Below are 19850 nucleotides of genomic sequence, written 5' to 3' on the forward strand. Positions count from 1 at the left end.
TTCCCTGACTTTTATCCAGTTACTGCCTTGGCTCTTGGAGATGGCATGGATTGGTAGGAAAGGGAAAGAGATGTGTGGGTTTTATCAGCAAAAAAAGGAAAGCCAGGATTACAGGAATTCCTTTCAAGTATTTGGCATCAGTATGTGTTCCTCAATTACCTTAAAAATAGAATAAATTTTAGGCACTTTAAGCATGCTTTGACAGTCTGCTTAGGGTCAAATTGTGATGCAGGAATTGACCCCTCCTGACATTTGAGTTAAAAACTTGTCGACCCTTTTGTTTTCAAGACAGGTCAGTCAGAAGCTTTGAAGAAGGCGCACAAGATGAAGAAGAGAAAAATTATTTAAGTAGGACAATGCTGCACTACAGCCTGCTGGGTTTCATGCCAGACCTCATCCTCATGTAAGTACTTGCCTTAGGAACAGCAAGCAGTAAGTACGAATTGTGCATTAACAAAGCAGACTTTTTTTTTCTATCAGCACAGTAAGAGTTTGCTCCTAAACTGCTATTATTTAACACTTCTGAAGTAAGCAGAATTGGAGGAGGAGTTCCTAAGCAGGAATTTGGAGCTCCTTCCCGTAGCGATGGCTGCAGGTGCCGCCTGTCTCCTGCTCACGTTTGTGAGCTGCTGGCAGAGCCCGGTGCCGCCCGGTAGCCGAGCATCTCGCGCAGCGGCTCATTAGCGCTGGGATTCTTGAGCAAGTGTCAAATTGCCATGAAGATAACGAGGCTGCCGATGGCAGTGGCATTCCTGTCACATCAAAGGTGGAGGTATTAGTCAGGATTTTTGGAAAGCTCTCATGGAGGTGCCTGCAAACGTTATTGGGAAGAAGATGGGGGTTTTACCTTGGAAATGACCCCTAGATTTGGCCAGAAGAGTGCCTGCAGCCTGGTGGTGTCCTCTGCTGCCTCAACGTGCCGTTTCCAGTGTACCCAAACACTAAGCAACGTGTTAGAAAAGGAAGTGAATCCTGTACTCGATGTAATTTATGGAGGAGACCTAAGGTAGGCAAAATGTGATACCCACCTTGGAAATCTGCGGGATTAGCACCCGTGCCACTGGGAGAGGTGTCAGCGGGCAGCCCTTCGCTCTGCATCCCACGGAGGAGGCATCGCTCCCAGAGGTGTAGTGTTTCCTAATCACGGTATCGACAAATGATATATTTCTACTTAAAGACAGCTTGCTTTTTAAATCTGTGATGGTGTTCTCAGTATCCTTGTTTTCCATCTTGAGAGGACTTCTTGGGTTTGACCGTACTTAACTTAGCAGATCTGGCGAGCCCACGGCCTAAGATGGCCTGGCTGAGGATCACGGAAATTTAAGAAGGTGGCCAGGGGCTTTATTTACAGTCAAGAAATTAGCAAGCGATTTGTAACCACTGAATAGACAGCTTCTGTGACCCAAACAGCATCGTTTGGGGGAATAACATACCGGCTGCAGAAGAACATTGATTTATTTGATAACATCAGGAAACCATTTATGGGCTCCATTATGGACAGCAATTGCTGGGGGTTAAAGCTGCTAAACCAGATAGATTGATGTGCGGGTCTGCTGTTGTGCTTGCTACTGCATAATGTAAAATAAGGATGGGCCCTGAAATACCAAAGGGGCAAACAGAAGCATTATGTCCTTGGCTTGGTTTGTTGATATTTTTTTTAACCATTTATTTCATTCTTAAAATGTTGTCCTCTTTGCAGCAGCGTAGCAACATTAGTTGCATGAGGACCTTTGGGTTGCGGCTTTTTAATAGAGGTTAATAGGGCTTTTAACACCATGGTTCTCGTTACAAAACTCAGAGGCCCCATCACACGGGGATGGTTTTGCTGCTGGCAGACTCCAGCAGAGCACGGCTGGGGCTGCAGCGAGGGCGGCTTCGGGCTCACTGGGACCTGGTTCCACAGCCCCTTGTCCGTGGCTTCTTCCCTGTGAAAGAAGCATTCGCAGCTGCAAGGCGAGGATCTGGCTTGATCCCTCCTGCAAAGACCAGCTAAAATTATGAAGGGAAATCTTCCTGAGCTGTGGCATGCCGAAATTTTATCGTAGTAGAAAAGTCGCCCACCCGCGCTACTCTGCTTTTACAAAGCAACCGTGAGCACAGTGGTGTCAGAGATGGGGCTTTCTGGTTTGCCACACAGATGTAGGAGCCGATAAAGTATCCTAAAGAAATGAGGAGGTAGTTTTCAGCTGGAACAGACGCTTAATGAAACAAAGGATTTCGAATAATCTTGTACAGTTACATCAACTAAATACTAGCCAAGTGACTCAAAGTAAATTAGTTGCTTACTGATTTGGTAAATAAAAAAAATAAATGGTAGGAGAAGGGTGAAGCTGAGGTGACTTTTCAGCCAGGGCCTGGTGAGAGTGCAAGTAACAGCCATGGCAGAGATGGGCCAGGGGGATGTATGGAACCGGGAACCGGCATCACCCCTGGGCGTGGGCAGGACGCGCTGTGCTGGGGGAGCTGCTCCGGGCAAACCCTCGCTGTGGGAGCAGGGCTGGGGCCCCCTCCCCATGTGGACGCAGTGTGCTTTGTACCGACTGCTCGCTGCCTCTTCCCAGCTCAGGTGGTTTTACCTCAACCAGGATCTGGCATTTGGCAGAGCTCTTAAGTCGTGCGACAGGTGACCTCGCACCGACCCCCTGCACTGTTCAGGTTTTAAGACCTCACTAAAGGTGGTAAAATCCCCCGCTGCCTGCGGGTTTGAGATATTAGCGACACGATGGATGCGGACACCTCGTGCTGGTTCTTCCCTCGGCACAGAAGGTCCCCCGAGCACCTCGCAGGCGCTGTTAACTCCCTCCATCGGCGGGGGCGATTCCCGCACACGGCGGCCATCTCCTGCGGGTGTCCATGGGGGACGCACCAGCTGCACCGAAATGTCAGAAGGGTTTGCGCAGCTGACACGTTGCTGAAAATGGAGCGTGGCAGCGTCTCCATAAATTCTCTTCGTCCAGCCAAGTGCAGCTTAATATAGCCTTAGCCGCGCGTCTGCTGCACTGAGCCCGGGAGCTGCGGCTGCTCGTGACCAAAACACGAAGCTGTCGATTCAACCGAATGAGCTCCTCCTAGGAAAATAATCTTTTAAATTAATCTTTCTCTTTAGTTTTAATAAACAGTAGAGGAAGGAGAGAAGAGCAAACATGTCTGAACACAGCCAAGCCTCTGACGAAGATGTGTCCCCTGAGGACATCGATGAAGACGAAATCCTGGCAAACCTGTCCCCCGAGGAGCTGAAGGAGCTGCAGTGTGAGATGGAGGTGATGGCCCCGGACCCCGAGGTCCCGACGGGGATGATACAGAGGGATCAGACGGAGAAACCCCCGACGGGGAGCTTCGACCACAGGTCGCTGGTGGACTACCTGTACTGGCAGAAGGCGTCCCGACGCATGCTCGAGGACGAGAGAGTTCCCGTCACCCTCTTGCCCTCTGAGGTAATGAGCAAAAAATCGCAAATATTTGTCATGCATCTGCTATGGGATCTGTTTTATAGCTTTAATACCTTAATCCACCCCCGCTTTCATTCTCTATGTAAGGTACGTTATGAACTATGAATTCAAATGCTCCCTGAAAGCCTCAGTAATGTCAGGATCCAGCTTGGACTGGTGTCAGGGTTTGAATTTTTTTTAAATGTTTTTCCTCCTTTACTTATGCTTTTTAACACAAGAAAATCCTAATTCTGTTTCAGTAAAGCAAACCTCTGAGAAACTACCAGATAGTCAGTCTGGAAGATGTAACTCTGGTTTGTTTGGCTTTGCATATTGAACAACACTATAGTGCTTTTCCACAGAAGATTTAGTCTAATGAACATGATTAATGCAATAGTTGATAGAATTTAATGCCGCATTGGGGAAAAAAATCCCATAATGTATTTTAACAATGTGAAATTTCACTGAAGACCAAGCATGAAAACTGCATGAACTGGTCCCACCCTTTTCAATATAGTACTTAACTTTTATTCGAAATCATGGGGCAGTAGAATAAAAGTAAGGTCATACTCTGATATTTTACAGGACAGGGCCACCACAAACTCCGAGTTATCATCCTCAGGTTTTGAGGTCTACTTTGGCGGCTGCTGACACTTACGGCCCGGAGGAGCTGCCTCTGGTGCGATGCAGACCTCGGTGCTGGGGTGCTCCTCAGAAAAGGGGAAAAACCTTAAAAAATCTCATCGAGGAGGGGATGTGGAGTGGGTGGAAGCTTGCAGCTGACTTTATTTTGATGCTAAGAGCATTGCTGCCTTGTGACAGCTATGTGCAGAGGCCAGTTTCCCATCTCTGGGCTTGGGATGAAGCTGAGCTAACATTTTGCTTTATGTCGGGGACTGTTTCTGTGACGGCAGTTGTTCCACATGGGTACCCGAGCACGTGGCCTCGCTGCCTCGCGTGCTGGGCGGGCATGTTGCGGTCATGGTGTGCCCTCTTCCCCCTCTCTTAGGCTGAGCACACGGTGAGCACTTCGTGCAGGTTTCCAGTGCTTTGAGGCACGTGAAACAAACTTTCTTGTCAGGAAAATGATAAAAATCACACAAAATCCAGAGGTGGAATGGGATCAGAGGTCCTTGATCCGCAGAAGGGTTTCGGAACCACCTTAACATAGCACTAGGTACATCCAGGGTTTAATGCTCGGTGTTCTTAATGGGCAGAGATGGGACACTGCCTACAGCCACTTTCAGAGCCATCGTTCCTTCGGTCCCAAGCAAGCCAGCACACCATGAGGTACCGGCAATGACGCTTTTAATTATTATTCTATAATGGCCATAGAGGTATATAAACCCATTGGTTGCATTTTTGTTTTGGGACAAAGTTAACGAACCAAAGCCTCATTGGGTCACTTCAGCTGTTTCTCTCTTCCGCAGAGGAGCGCTGCGGGGACGGGAGGCGGCGCGGCTGGCAGCGGCGAGGCGGGCGGCAGGAGCGGGCCAGAAGCCGAGGGAAAGGAAAGGCACTACAGGAACGAGTGCTTGGCCAGCTCGGGAACACAGCTTGGAGGGGCAAACAAGGGTGGAAGCGATAAGGAAGCAGAGGAGGAAGTGGAGGAGGAGGAGGAGGAGGAGGAGGAAGATGAGGAGGAGGAGGAAGAAGAGGGTGATGAGAGTGAATCAGAAACAAAGGAAACTTGCACCCATGAAAACCATCGCAGTGATCAGACAAGTGAGGAATCAGGTAGAGAATCAGGGGAAACGACAGAAAAGCCAGGTGAAAATGAAAAGAAAATATCAAAGTTAAACATCCCTAAGAAGTTGGCGCTGGATACCAGCTTCTTGAAGCTAAGTGCCAGGCCCTCAGGAAACCAAACCAACTTAGAAGAGAGCTTGGAGAAAGTCCGAAAAAACAATCCGGACATGAAGGAGCTCAACCTGAACAACATAGAAAACATCCCCAAAGAAATGCTGATAGACTTCGTCAACGCGATGAAAAAGAATAAGAACATAAAAACGTTCAGCTTGGCCAACGTGGGAGCCGACGACAACGTCGCCTTCGCGCTGGCCAACATGCTGCGCGAGAACAGGAGCATCACCACGCTCAACATCGACTCCAACTTTATCTCTGGCAAAGGCGTCGTGGCCATCATGAGGTGCCTGCAGTACAACGAGACGCTGACGGAGCTCCGCTTCCACAACCAGAGGAGCATGCTGGGCCACCAGGCCGAGATGGAAATCGCCAGGCTGCTGAAAGCCAACGCCACCCTCCTGAAGATGGGCTACCACTTCGAGCTGCCGGGGCCCAGGATGGTGGTGACCAACCTGCTGAGCAGGAACCTGGACAAGCAGAGGCAGAAGAGGCAGGAGGAGCAGAGGCAGCAGCAGAGGAAAGAGCAGAGGGAGCTGATAGCAATGCTGGAAAACGGACTGGGCTTGCCGCCGGGGATGTGGGAAATGCTGGGGGGAGCGCTGCCAGATCCCAGCATGCGTGAAGCCCCCCCAGCACCCAAGCCCCCCATGCCCCCCTCCATGCCCCAGAGCCGAGGGAGGGAGAGCACGAGGCCGGAGGCCCCTGAGGAGCCTCACAGAGCCAAGCCCGTCAGCTTCAGGGTGGTCAAGCTGAAAAAGGTGCAGCGCAAGCCCGCCGTGCCCGAGTACGTGGAGCCCGCCGAGAAAACCAACCTCAAGGACGTGATCAAAACGCTGAAGCCGATCCCCAGGAGACGGCCACCTCCCCTCGTCGAAATAACCCCGAGGGATCAGCTGCTGAACGACATCCGCCAGAGCAACGTCGCTTATCTCAAACCGGTGAGCGTTTAGCCGTGGGGGGTCTTGGAAACGCACCCCCAGGCGATGTGCAGCTGGATTTGGCACCGTGCTGCCATCCCCAGGGGCAGGGGTTGGTTGTGATGAGCTTTGGTTTGCACGGCGGAAGGGCAGCATCTGCTGGAGATGCCACCGCGCTCTCGTGTTTTGCTTGCCCCATCATAGGGCAAACATGCAAATAAACACGGAAAGAAAAGTGAAACGTCAACGATAGTGTGGGATTTTAACCTCTTGTTCCACAATTGTAGAGTTAAAAGAGAGGAAATTCAGTCAGGGCAAACAAAGGGGCATTGGGTACAGCTGCAGGCCCACCTTTGGCTGGATGCTTTCAGCAAAATTGAGCTTTGGTGTGGGGGGCATTCAAAGTTTTTAAGTTATTTTCTTCCTATAAGCAGTCCTTTTCTAGCAGTGATGCTGCAACGACCCTTCTACAACATTTTTCCATGTCTGAGCCTCTGCCTTGCTTTTTGAAGCCTAGCAGCAGGATGGGTGGAAGGTGTTTTTTCTTGAGTGCCTAAATGTGTAACACATTTTTACAGCTGTGTAAAAGCATTTCAGATAAACAGTCGGTCCTGTCCAATACTGATTTTCTGCAAAAGGCACAAGTTATGTTTGTTGTTGTTGTTGCTCTAACCACCAGTTTTAAATGTCGTTAATAAGCTGCTGAAAAGCAGGAGGATGAGGGCCAGATTCAGCTGCAGCACACAGATGTGCCCATGCTGCAAGCAAGCCCAGGTGCGCACACACACACACACACACTTTGCTTTCATTTATGTCTGTGCCGAAGTAATGATTGCTGGCCGAGCCAGGAGCCGTGTCCTGGTGCCTCAGATCACCCGGAAAGAGGAAACAACAGAGACTTGTACTGATTCTTATTTTTATTTTATTTTTTGATCCACCTGGCATCAGGCCACATGGGTTGGATCTGGGGCGTTAGGGTTTTAATCCCATCTGCCTGTGTCATTTTGGTAACTGCCTTTTTTTTTTTTTTTGGCCTTGATGTCCTCAGCTTCACAGGGAGGTTTTACTGCCTGAGCCGATCTGGCCTCCGTGGGGAGGCTCGCTGCCTGCACAGGGATTTCCTGGGCGTTAAGCATTGCAGACAGCAAGTGGGGAACTACAAACAAAACCTAATTCCTGACCAGATCCCCCTAGTGCTCTTAGCTGTTGCATTTTTGATCCTTTCCCAGTTTGTGAAGGATTGTAGGTTTATGTTAAACTAAACTAGTTTGGGAAACAGGACTGAGAAATTCCCTCCTAATATTTCTTTATTGTCCTTGTCCAGGTGCCATTACCAAAGCAGCTGGAGTGAGACCAGACTGACCCAAAGAAGCCAACTTGGAATAAAGACTAGTCAAGTTTCGCTTACAATTGTTTCGGCAGAAGTTTTCTGCAGAACCCAGGTGGTGTATATGAATGACTCTTTGGGAACAAAGATATGCACTTTTTAAAGAGTGATGAAAAAGGCTGGCATGGGAAAAATCAGTGCTAAGGTTTTCCATCAGGTATCAAACAATCCCAGTGCCATCTGCCTGCCAAATGGATTCAAGGCTCCAGTTTGTTGTGGGAGGATTTTCTCAGAGACATCAATAACCTTAAGTCTTTCTAGTTTTTCAGTAAACTGTTTTGCTTCCATGTTGTCCTTCTGCTGTCAGATTCTGCAGGAACATGCTGTGCTTTAGCTTATCTTTCTTTTCACACACATGCTCCTCGATTATTTTCTTGTCCATGAGAAATGCATTTGGTTTCCATGTATACAGCTTCATTTTTTAGGCTAAGGAAATGGAAATGAAATAAAAGCTCTATCCATAAGAAGTGTGCAGCACTTCCATGGCTAGCAAGAGGCCTGCAGAACAGAAAGGCTGCTCTGGTGCATCCAGCAGCTCCGCATGATGGTTTCAGGCTGGTGCATTTCGGAACGGTTTAGTTGGTTTTGTACCTGATGGACGTGTAAAAGACAACACCACGCGCTGCTTTGAGAACTGTAATCTTCACTCCTTGTGATTGCCTGTAGCTCTTCACAGCGGTGCTCCGGCAGCCGAATCCCAGTCCCACCCCACAGATATTATTACAGCCCTTTGGAATCACTAACGGTCAGGACCTCTTTGAATCCAAGGTAGTCTCCACTGGCATTAGGTCAAGTTTTCTTTCCTTCTTGTCCTTTTTGCATCTTTCAAGGGATCTCTTTCAAATCTGTCTTCTTCCAAACTCGTAACGTGTCTCAGCTGTACTCCTGCCTGCAGCTGTAATGTCCCCCACCTGGGAAATCTGGTTAATTTATTACATAAGGCATACTAAGCAGTTTTTAAGCAACACAGAAGGAGGGAGGGAAAGCTGCTTCTGCACAGCAGAGGCATAAAAAAGGAAGTACCATTTTCATTGCACCTGTTTTTGGCACCCCTCTTTTTGTAAAGGCCAGGAAGTGGGGAACAGGGCTGCCCAGGGCTGCCCTGCTGCCCTTGAGAAGCAGGCCCTCAAATGAAGCACTACAGGTGCTTCAGCCAGGAACAGCCCAAGCAGCAGCGCAGAGCTGGCATATATTACGAAGGTAGTTACATCAGGACTTGTGGTCCTGCTCTGGTATGTGTTCCCCCACTGCACAGGCTCCTAAGGGATTGCAGGAGGGAGGCAGCCGGATTCAGAGACCCCAGAACTCATCCGACTGCAGCGGAGCTGCCTTCCCAGCGCTGCTCAGGGCACAGCTCCGAGTAATTGTAGAAGCAGGCAGAAATCCCTCCCAGGTAATTAGAAGAAACGTAAAATTGCTATTAAGATGAGTTATATAAGAGACAAGCAAACAAAATGCAAACGAACGCTTACATATTTCACTTCTGCAGACTAGCAAGGATGAGCAAGGCTGCGCCGTTGCTGCAGTTCACACGCAGCTCCCTCGTGCCTCAGCAACATTAATACTGAGGCAGAGCAATCAACCCCAGCCATTCGTCACCAGCACAGGCTCACGGCCCCAGCTGTAGGGTGACACCAGAGCTCCCACTACCACCCTGGGGAGGTCACCAGACGTGGGAACAACCACAAGCCTAAGTTCAGAGTCACGCTTCCCAACCTGAAATAAATGCACTCAGCAGTCACCATTAGAGTTTATTTTTCTTCGTAAGTGTGCAGTTGTTTAAAATTCTACAGTAATGATGAAGTCATAGGCTACTACCTTTAAGTGTGGAAACAGTTTTCAAAAACAAAGACCATGCGCTACAAGTGAGGAACAGGCCATCGACTCTTCAGCTGGAATTATTTTCAATAAATACTGATCACTTTAACACGTAAATGGAATGACATGTTCAGATTTCTACACAGCTCACTATGAAAACAGCATGGTAAGTTACATAAAAGCTTCAACTTCAAGGATGTTTGCTCGATTATTTAATTACTTTATTAGAAAAAGAGAAATGCAAGAATACTCAAAATGGAGTGTCACCTGGACAACTTTTTCCCCCTTATATTTTGTAAGCTCCTATTAGCAAGACAATTCCATCAGAGCTGGCAGTTTGGTTAAAATACATATAAAAGAATCCCACACACCACTTTAAGGAGTTGTTACAGGCAAGTATCTTGATGAATTTGGAATGGGTCTTCAATAATTGTATCCTGACATTTATTGCTTTTATTTGTAAACCTGAAATCCAGTTTATTCCTTTGAAGAGTGTTAGGACTAGAGTGAGTGAGATGCATGTTTTACTTGTATCTTTGCATTCTGGTTAAGAAGAAAAAGAACCACGCACAAAAACACACATCCACCTTCATCTACAAAACAGCCTATACAGAATAAAGCAGAACAAGGTAAGTCCTAAAGTAGCAGTGTTTAAAAACATCAGCAGGGGTAGAAACCTAGCTCGTCTAGCTTATCCACAAGCTTTTATCCTCCCATGCTTGGCCATAGTTCAGGTGTTACGTGAGGAAGTTCTGGCTCTCCTGCAGAGAAGAGCAGTTTCAGGGGGTAACAGAATCAGGATTTCAGGAAAAACAAAGGTGTGTTTTACTGGAACTGAGAGGCACAGTGCCACATGTATTCTCCATGCTTAGATTTATTTTGACTGTTTCCCAGCTACCAAAGGAGGAATGTGAGGTGAGGACAGGAACCCATATTGGTTACAAGTATTGCACAGTTTTTACTGCTTGCCAGTTAAGCTAGCAGCCTGATCTCAATACAGACCCCGGGAGTTTAGAGGATTTCGAGGGGTTTATAGGATTCAAGAGTACATATGTTCGACAGATTCCAGCTCACCTTGAACACTGCCAGCCTGAAGGTGCTACACCCCAAACCAAACTGGCTAGACAGCCATCTTGTAGAACTGAGACGAAAGGGGTGTCACTCTTACTAACAAATGTGCTACAAGACAGTTTGTCTGAGAGACTGCATTCCAGAGGTTTCCATCTCTTCCCCTTCTGGCCCCCAGAAGAAGAGACAAGCAAACACGTTTAAGTTGGGATGTATTTCTGTAAACACCAAAACATTTTGCTATACAATAGAAAAAAGTTACTCTTCTTATATTCTTAGAGGAGCCCTGAATACCTTGGAATACCTGTATCCTGCAACTATTAATCTGTATGTACCACATGTGCATTTCTTGTATTGTACACAAACTGAAAGCAAGCTCGAACAATAGTAAATAGCAATTACACTCCTGCAACAGGTAAATCACCACGTTGCAGTTGCTTACTCCTTTGCTTTCGATATGTAGTCAGCCAGTTTGTTGATACTATCCTCCTGCTGTTCTAGGGCATCCAGTATGATGCCCATCGGGGTCTTCTTCAAACCTATTCCTTCCATTTTGTTCTCCAGCTTGTTCTTTATGTTCCGGAGCCTCAGCGAAGCATGGACAAACATCACTGCATAACAGAAACACACTTATTAATTGGTCATGCCCAATGAAAGCATAGTTCTTGCAGTGTCCATCTTAAGACACACCCCAAAGCCGTGACATCTCTGGCAGACGATGTCTAAATGACTGCTTAAGTAACTGCAAATACCCATTTAATAATAACAACACTGAAAATAGCTTGTACTGTTTTGTGTCCCCTTCTCCCCACCCCCGATTTTATTTTGGGACAATTTAAATAAAGACATTTAAAGCCACGAGCCACTTTAGACTTTGCAGGTTTATTTGAGAACGCTCAGTTCAGCCCCCCCTCACCCTCAGCTCGGAGAATAGCAGAAATACTTACAGAGGAGAGGAAGAGTGATCCCGAACATGAACACCATGACGTCTCCCAGATAGGAGATCAAGAAGTAGCTCGACAGCATAATGACTATTACAAACGTGGTTGGGTACTGCTTCTTCATCCTGCGGAGTATGTCCTTGTTGTGCGACACCCACACAAACCCCATGAACACCAGGACCACCACAGTACCGCCAATAAGCATATTCAGGGGACTCAGAAATCTGGAAAAAAAAAAAGAGGGGAAAAAAGGAAAAAAAGAATGAAGCATCCTGTTTGAGAGCCTTCAGGACTTGTGCCCACAGAGCACACATCCAGCTCGCTGTTAACTTTGTTGCTGGGCAGGTAAGGCGTTAAGAAGTCAGCTGGTCTTGCAAAACCTTCATCAACCTCTGTTTTTTTTTTTTTTTTTTTTTACAGAGAAGCTAATAACACAAGTGCAACCGAGCAAACAACCCTTAGCCATGAATTAGCATATGTAGATGGTCTTTGTGTTCTCTTCCTGAGCATAGCTGAGGATAATGAGAGTGTCTGCAGCATCTCCTTACTTTTTGCACATGGTGTTCATGTCAAAACTAGTGCTTGGACATAACCTAATGGCAATTCACTATGCCAAGAAGGGAATGAATGCCATTCTCTGCCCAGCTACCCAGATTGCCTATTTTCTCAAGACAAAGCACTTGTTATAGCCAAACTACATCAGGTCTTTGAGAATACCCTAATATTGATACAAACTGTTACACTAATTCCCTTGCCAAGCAAACATGAGAGTCTGAGGTAACTTTATACTAAACTGAAGACGGGTTGTGTGGGTGGGTGGCAGGGAAGGAAGGTTTTCCCCAGCGGGTACTACCCCAGAGAATACAGAATTAAACCAAGTGTTGGAGCCTAGGCTTTCAACCCATCATTTCTGTCTGTAATTTACACCTCACTATTCTGCTTACGTATTTCTGAATAAACTCCCTTAATAGCTTATACCCAACTGAGACGATTTCATGAACCTCCAGAGGAGCTTACCACCACCAGCACAACGGATGGAAGCCCCGTCCCAGGCAGACGTGCCCAAGAGTCAGAAGGAACCGGAGCATGGGATGAGGGTCTCGCAGGAGGAAGCGCCAGGCCTGGCACAGGGGCTGCTGCCGAGGTTTGTGTTGTGTTATTGCTACCAGTTACCAAGCAAGCCAAGCCACCGAGTGGCTCAGCTTTGGACTATAAACAGCAAGGCCCTTTTTTGGATCAGGGTGAGAGCATCACCTGCTCAAACCACTTTTCCAAGTATTAAAAGGTTGCTTTGTCCTCAGCTTTCGCCGATGGCTTTGCCCAGCATGTTTCTGTATTTGCACAAGAGCCAGGCTAGGTTTCACTTCTCTAGCAGTAAGCTGCGTGATTTCAGGTGCACTCTGATTTACTCCCTTGTACGTGCACAGACCGCACTGCACAGCAACTGAGCGCTCTGAGCTGCTACAACTGACAGCAGCACAGCGCTGTCCTGATAAAGCCCCAGGCAGGAAGGATTTCATCCTGTACTCTTTGCAGTCTGCCTGTCCCAAAGCTCCTGGGCACACTGACTCACCGCTCCACCCCGCTGCTGAGGAGGATGCTCTGGTTTGTGGTCTGTGCTTCACATCCGGCACAAGCAGAAGAAATCTCTCGCTGGTCTGCCAACACCGTACCTGCAGTGCCAGAGAGCATTTCCCCAGAGAAGGAAGAACCCCCTGGAGTTACTTCAGATCACAGCCTGGCTACAGTTCTGTAAGTCAATTGTGCCAACAGGAGAGAGGACAACTGGATGGAAAGACATTAAAATTCAGACTGGTTCCCCACCTGCTTCTGCTACTCATGCTGAAGAGCCGGCATGGCTTTTTGGAAACGGTGATAGGGCAGACCTGCTTCTTGCATCTGAGTCATTCTCTGCAGCCAGCCAGATTATATTTAGCTCTGAATTGTCAATCCTAAATTTCCAGACTGGAAAAAGTGAGCAGTACTGCTCTGGAAAGAAATTGGTTTCATCTGCGTTCCCTTGTAGCCGGAGAAGGAGGGCGGCTCACGCCCGGACCACACCAGTGCCCTGTTTAGGCACATGCTGCCGGACAGAGCAGATTTTGAAAGCAGAACTCACCTCCACATCACAACTGGCGTAGAGCAGAAATGGCCGAACTTACTCGGATGGCTCACAGCAACCATTTGTTTTGCTCCCAAAAATCTACTGACAAGCTAATGCTGGAAGGAGCAAAAGGCTAGGCAGGGCTCCACGCTACCCGGTGTCTGGTAAATGCTCGCAGAGCTTTATCTTCCCTACCCTTCCCTTCGCTCTTTACAACTTCAGAAATGGGTGGTGAAGAGCAAACCCTCCATGATTATAAGGAAAAGATCAAAGATTCCCCTGCTCTATGCTTCTTTCTGGTATTACACAGGTTCTGTATTACTGACTGGCTGTAAGGGAAGTGGGGAAAAAAAAACAACACAACAAAAACACATTCAAAAGATCCCATTTTCCTGGGGAAAGTTAATTGAATTACATGTTTTCTCAAGTGGGCTGCATTCCAACGCGTACAAGGAAACAGGGAACATAAGTATCAAATGAAGTCATTCAGAGCCGCAGGAAAACAGATGGGGATAGCAGTTGCCACTAAAAACTGGTATTCAGCTTATCAGCCATGTGTCCGCAGACTTGGATACTGCTGATTACAGTGCTGGATAAGGTGTCACACGCCAAGCTTCCCTTAACTGCTTGAATCCGCCACAGCATAATTCACAGTGCTACCTAAAATTCTCCAAGAAGTTCATATATAGGCACTTCTGCTCCAGCAACAGCATTTTTCAGGGAGGCAGATCCCCACTATCCCGTTTCACTCAGAGCTGCTGGCACGCTCCTCTCACTACCACAATAGCTTAAGACTAAAAAGGAAAAAACAGAGGCACGTTATTTTAGGACATGTATCCGGGGAAAAAGAAAACTGCCTAACAGCCCTGGAAGTCACCTTAGAGCTGAACCACCAGCACGGATATTGGCCTTATTTATACACAGACCAGAACACGATACGCCAAATTCATGGTCAGGCAAGAAGGCTGGAAGTCTTTCAAAGCTGCTGAGACAAGGTAGGTGCCCAGCCTTTAAGCATGTTACAAGATACTTTCTAAATATAAGTCCCTTTAGGAGGGATTTGTAAGGCCTCTCAAATACTTAAAAATGTAATGCACGGAACTGTTAGCATGTCAGTGTTGTGGCAACTTGAATTTGAATTTGGGTTGCTCGGATGACTTGGGGAAGATGCACTCTTTTGGGGCTAGGGAAAAAAAAAAAACGAAAAAAAAACCTGCTCGTTCTGACTGCCCTGAAAGGAGTCAGTATGGTAGGACTGAACATTTGGGGGTGCAGTCAGCCTAGAGCTCAGAGCCCTAACGGGATGCTCTACTGCACTGCTCTCTGCAGTAGACAAGATACAGCCCTGGGAGGATGCTGCAGCCTCTGACACTGCTGGGACAAACCGGCAAAGAAAAGCCGTCATCTAGATTTAGCACCAGGAGCATCTCAAGGCAACAGCAAGTACCTGGGGTTGTGTTCCTCTTGCCCTTCAGAGACCAGGCGGGCCACCACATCTGCCTCAATGCAAAGTAAAAAGATGGGGGGGAAAGAAAAGAATAAATAAAAGAAATTTGCGGTCTGCTCCCCGGGGCAGGGACACAGGCACTGCCCTGTGCCAAGTGCGGCCGTGGGACACGTTGTGTTTGTCCAAGTGGTATCAGGAGACAGCACAGGTGCCACCAGCTGGGGCTGCAATGGTGTGGGAGGAAGTACTGGTAACTGTACACCTACTTCTCAAAGCAACAACAAAGCAAAACAAAACAAAACAAATAGATAAAAAACCCCACATCTTAAAATTGCATTCATATTTCTAGACTCTGTGCTACATCTGTCACAAAGCAGGTTAGATTCCCACAGAGCTGCAGGAAGTCCAAAGAGCTCTGCTTTCAGGGACTTACGCTACCCGGTCTTGCTGGGTTACTTCACACCCGCAGGCTGCTGCACAGCCGCCTAGCAGGAGAGCTGACCACCTGCTTGGAGAATTTACAGCTCCAGCGTAGGGAAAAAGAGGAGCGTAAGACTCATCCTCTGAGCACAGCAGCACGAGCCCAGAAGTAGGACAGGCCACATAAAAAGAGAAAGCAAGCAAGCTCCTTCCTTGAGTCATCTCCCCTTCAGATGGCTGTCTCAGGGTGATTATTCAGCAGCTGCTGGCACATCTGTTTCTTCTGCACGTGAGTAGGCAAGTCTGAGCAAAGGCGCTGAGCTGGACACTTCCGATCGTTGGGAACAATGCCTTTTTACTGAGAGCAGCACAGCTGGGTCATTACAGCACAGAAACATGAAAACTCCCTTTTAGGAGGGCTCGTGCCTCACCACCTTCCAAGCAAGGGACAGGTGAGCGCAGTTATCTGCTTCCTTCCTCGTTCATTCTCATTCAAACAATGCTACAAGAGACAGCAGGTTCTGCTTCTTTCCTCTCCCTATTTCTGGCTGCAGTGAGGTCACGTAGCTGCACGGAGAGGTAGCACCTACAAGGACGAACGGCGTGCTGTCCTCTGACGTGTCACCAACACGTCTGGTCACTGCCAGGTGAGAGCCCGCAGCAGGCACGGGTTTAGCAATGCTTCTGTACTCGCTGCTTCTCGATTACGTCGCTTTCAGAACAGGAGTAGAGTCCTTTCTGCAGAATTGCCAGATCTTTATGAAATTATGTAGCGTTGTTATGCAACGTACGTTTTAGAGCTGCGTGTGTTGTGCACTGTTCCTAATCTTTCATCAGGCATTAGACACTAAGCACTTTGCTGCTCTGGAGGCTGTTCTGGCAAGGGAATTACCCCCATGCCAGCTAAGGCCGTGGTCTGGGGTGGAATGAAATTAAAAAAAGAAAAAGACACCCACACTCCTTCAGTGCTAGGGGTTGTACAGATGGCCGGTAGACGCGTTAGAGATAAATGGGCAAAGGAAACCTACATCGAACTTCAAGCTGCAGGGAAAAAATTATGCCAAAGGACAATGAAGACTGAGTTGTAGCATTCTGAAATGCATTACGCTTCTTAATGCTATCACTTAGACACTAGGTTTTGGCAAGTACAAGGCAACAAAAACCTAAAAGAAATAACCTTGATTTAAGTCGTTAGTTTGAACAGCAAGACAGAGAAGCCTTGTCAGAGTAGCTGAAAGCCCGGACAAATGGCACTTATTCGGCAGAAGGATTGTTTGGGGGAGAGCTGCAGGCTGCTGTGGGAGGCACTGCTCTTAATAAATATCTGTAGAGCACTCGCAGTAACAGGGCCCTGGCTCAGAGCAAAAAGGGCAGTCATCGTCCAGGTCCTATGCAACTCGGAGAGGGGCACAGTTTGATTTAGCAATGATCTTGGTTTTTATCAGCAGCAGAGTTCCAGGAAAGAAATAAAAAAAAGAGCACACTAGTCCGGATTGACTCATAAAGGAGTTTGCAGGGCAAGGAGTAAGGGGAAGAGGAACTGTTGCTGCCACCAGCCTGTATGAGTAGAGTGGCATTCATTCAATACTTTCCGTTTCTTGTTCACAGATTTAATAGTTTCTGCTTAGAATAAGCAGAAATAATAGTTTTCTGCTGGGGGCTGAAAGCAAAACTTAGCTGCGAAGCGCAGAAATCATTTACATGTAACAGTAGCCATCAGAAGGCAAAGGGAGGGGAAGAGGCAGGGCAATGATGCAGCAGAGATCATTACGATTCCACTGCACTCACAGTAAGGTTATTCCATACCTTGCAGAGAGATGGAGATAGTGAAAGGTTGCAGAGGTCGATGTTGTTGTACAGGAGGCTGTAAATTAAGCCATGGCAATAAACTCTGCACTTGCGCTATCAAGAAAGCCCTAGGCTACAACTTCCATCTCAGCCCAGCATTACCACAGCTACCAAGCTACTACAACAGTCAAAAATATTATCTTTGTATCACCTGCCTGTCTGTATAATTAGATGGTTTAAGAACAGGTAGAGTTGGTCATGGGATAAGTTTAGTTGTGATCACAAAGACCACTGCACGAGCAGTTTCAGTAATCCTGCCCCTGGGCCTGTATACAGTCCTGGAGTTCCTAAAAAGCCACGATTAATCACTTATCGCTCAGGAATTCCTGCCCATTACAGAATGAAGCGCAAGGCCACAGCTTAGTCATCAATGTAAATTTAATCAGGAGAACTTTCTTTGCCTTTCTCCCAAAGCTGCAGTCTGGCCAAGTGAAAAATCTTTTATTAAAAAGAAACGGGTAGCTTTTCTTTATTGACGGGTTAGCCTGTCCCCTTTACTCTCCTGTCCTTCTTTAGTGTTAGAAGAATCAGGTTTGTCATATAACAAAGGCTCCAAGATGCACAATAAAAAAAAAAATCACTCCAGGTGTTTCTTGTCCACAAATTTCAGCTCAGCAGGTCTCTGCTCAATATGAAGATATCAGAATTGCAGTTCTGGTATTAATCTCTATTTTGTTCAGCTCCATTCTTCCTCCTCCCCCAGCCCCAGCAAACCAGTAGGAAGCAACTGGGAGATACATCACCATCCTTGATCTGATAAGAAGGGATCAGAGTGCAAAAGGAGGAAGGAATTTAGGAGGCAGAGTAAAGTTGCTGCTGCTCCAGCCCTCCGGCCAGGGATAAAGAAGCTATTTACATTTTTTTTTCCCCACTTTCTTGGGGAGAAGAGTTGTCCCCCTGCCTTCCACGGCTCCTTTGATTTATCTAACTGGCTGCAGCACTGCACTGGTAAACAAAGGCAGATGAACACAGAAGTTTAGCCCGAGCTGGGCAAGAGTCTGGAATTCTCTTTTTACTGGCCTAATAATCCCCTGAATTGACTACAACATATCTCCACCGAAATTAAGAAGAAAGTCTACAGCATTATGCCAAGCTGTTACACAGAAGAAGAAGCAGCGGGGTTCTCAGCCCCTCCTGTCACAGGCCCACGCTCCCTGCAGCCCGGAGACTCTTCACTGACTCAGATGCTGGGTCAAGAGCTTCAGATGCAGAACAAGAACGGATTTAGGGGAGGAATTTAAGCCTCTGCAATATATAAGATATACTTCTGCCAAAACCACTTCGGCCTAGTGGCCAGGCAAGCCTCCAATTTAAGCATTTGAGCATCGTTTGTCGAGGAGTGTTGGAAATGTATTCCGGTTTCTATATTAAAAGCTTAATCATCACAGCCTCTGCTGCAACTGCTGCAACTCGTGATGAAGAGCTTTCTGGTCTCAGAGCACTACTTAACCACCAGTCACAGGCCTATATTCAAGGGTTGGTTAGGAGGTTATTTCCCAACTCCCCTTAGGGATGCCGGGCTGGACAAGAACAGGGTCCTGCCTTGAAGGTCTCAGTCTTGCCCCAAAATGAAAGAGATGGGCATCCTACTTATTTTATATCGAGGGCTTTCCAGTATGCACTAGCTCAGAAATAAGAGCGGCCTGTTCTGCCTGCTGGACATAAGCTCAAAACTATACCAGCAAGCAGAATTCATCCTTTTTAATTCAAAGCGAAGTTTATCTCAGCTGCACAGCGGCACCGGGCAGGTTTAGCCAGGCAGTGCCGATCGCTGCGGAGGCCGCGCTGACATCCAGCACCGGCCCATGGCTGATCCCTGCCACCCCAAAAGCAGCCGGGCGCTCCTGCGGAAGGTGCTGAGCGGTCTGCGGAGGGGGGAAATAAAAGGGAGCTCCCCGAGTCGCTACACAGCCACAGGAAGAGTTAAAAAAAAATAAATCACAAACCCTAGCCAGCAAGCAAACCCAAATCAAACCCGCCGCCTCACCCAGCCCGGGGGGGCTGCCCGGGGGCTCAGCGACCCCGGTCCCAGGTCCCCGATCCGTGACCCCCCGTCCCCGATCCCGGACCCCCGATCCCCGGTCCCCGCCCGCGCACCGACCCCACGATGGCGACGACGGCGGCGGCCACCATCAGGTAGTTGGTCTGGTAGTAGAGCAGGTTGCTGACCACGCGGTTGTTCCATTTCGAGATGTCCTTGAAGTCGGGCCGGGCGAAGCGGTCCGAGCCGGGGAAGAAATCGTCCCAGGCCCGCAGCGGCGCCACCTGCACCTCCATGGCCGCCGCCGCCGCCGCCGCGCAGGCCTGAGGGAGCCGCGGCACCGCCCCGGGGCGGCTCCGGGACCGCGGGGGGAGCTCGCCCGGCCCCGGCGCTGCCCGGCCCCGCTACTGCCCGGCCCCGGCTCCGGGAAGGGGCCAAGGGGGAGGCAGCGAGGCTTGGGGAGCAGCCCCCTCAGCCGCGGCTCCTCGGAAGTCTGTCAGGACGCTCCGCCGCCCCTGGTTATGCGCTGGGTTCTTTGTTTATGAGATGAAACGAGGGTGAAACGCACACGGCCAGTCCAGCTCGCACCCAGTGAAACAGAGGGGATGCTGATGTGGATGACCCA

At 48.3% G+C, this 19850-nt stretch overlaps 3 protein-coding genes and 1 long non-coding RNA gene across 6 annotated transcripts in view; 3 read left to right on the forward strand and 1 right to left on the reverse strand.

Moving 5' to 3' along the window:
- On the forward strand, window positions 1-9575 carry LMOD3 (leiomodin 3). Its single transcript, XM_067003403.1, has 5 exons — window positions 1-140; window positions 289-403; window positions 3107-3434; window positions 4859-6232; window positions 7536-9575. Exons 3-5 carry the CDS (start codon window positions 3144-3146, stop codon window positions 7560-7562), a joined length of 1692 nt encoding a protein of 563 aa, XP_066859504.1. The 5' UTR covers window positions 1-140; window positions 289-403; window positions 3107-3143; the 3' UTR covers window positions 7563-9575.
- On the reverse strand, window positions 9337-19601 carry ARL6IP5 (ADP ribosylation factor like GTPase 6 interacting protein 5). The gene is made up of 3 exons (XM_048073272.2): window positions 19346-19601; window positions 11432-11649; window positions 9337-11095 (listed from the first exon to the last, which is right to left on the reverse strand). The coding sequence occupies exons 1-3, from the start codon at window positions 19519-19521 to the stop codon at window positions 10923-10925; spliced, it is 567 nt and encodes a 188-aa protein (XP_047929229.1). The 5' UTR covers window positions 19522-19601; the 3' UTR covers window positions 9337-10922.
- Window positions 13908-19850, forward strand: part of UBA3 (ubiquitin like modifier activating enzyme 3) — a 20595-nt gene continuing 14652 nt past the window's right edge. For 2 of the 3 annotated variants that reach the window (XM_048073175.2, XM_067003406.1), the window contains exon 1: window positions 13908-14524. In XM_048073175.2, coding sequence (XP_047929132.2) covers window positions 14478-14524 — 47 coding nt within the window. In that variant the 5' untranslated portion in view covers window positions 13908-14477. Of the gene's footprint in view, window positions 14525-14571; window positions 15041-19850 lie in introns of those variants that run through there. The other variant, XM_067003404.1, reaches the window with a different exon arrangement.
- LOC125183906 (uncharacterized) lies at window positions 15047-18629 on the forward strand. Its single transcript, XR_007166706.2, has 2 exons — window positions 15047-16043; window positions 17948-18629. It is a non-coding gene; the product is annotated as an uncharacterized lncRNA (long non-coding RNA).

The sequence above is a fragment of the Anser cygnoides genome, chromosome 10 (genome assembly GCF_040182565.1).
Source record: "Anser cygnoides isolate HZ-2024a breed goose chromosome 10, Taihu_goose_T2T_genome, whole genome shotgun sequence".
Lineage (NCBI taxonomy): Eukaryota > Metazoa > Chordata > Aves > Anseriformes > Anatidae > Anser > Anser cygnoides.

What these genes read in the sequence shown, in the direction of transcription:
- LMOD3 (XM_067003403.1), top strand. Translation starts at nt 3,144, where the DNA reads ATGTCTGAACACAGCCAAGCCTCTGACGAAGATGTGTCCCCTGAGGAC. An exon ending in TCACCCTCTTGCCCTCTGAG is followed by an intron (nt 3,435 to 4,858) that starts GTAATGAGCAAA and finishes TCTCTTCCGCAG; the next exon opens with AGGAGCGCTGCGGGGACGGG. An exon ending in ACGTCGCTTATCTCAAACCG is followed by an intron (nt 6,233 to 7,535) that starts GTGAGCGTTTAG and finishes GTCCTTGTCCAG; the next exon opens with GTGCCATTACCAAAGCAGCT.
- ARL6IP5 (XM_048073272.2), bottom strand. Translation starts at nt 19,521, where the DNA reads ATGGAGGTGCAGGTGGCGCCGCTGCGGGCCTGGGACGATTTCTTCCCC. An exon ending in GCCGTCGTCGCCATCGTGGG is followed by an intron (nt 11,650 to 19,345) that starts GTCGGTGCGCGG and finishes TTTTTTTTCCAG; the next exon opens with ATTTCTGAGTCCCCTGAATA. An exon ending in GATCACTCTTCCTCTCCTCT is followed by an intron (nt 11,096 to 11,431) that starts GTAAGTATTTCT and finishes TCTGTTATGCAG; the next exon opens with TGATGTTTGTCCATGCTTCG.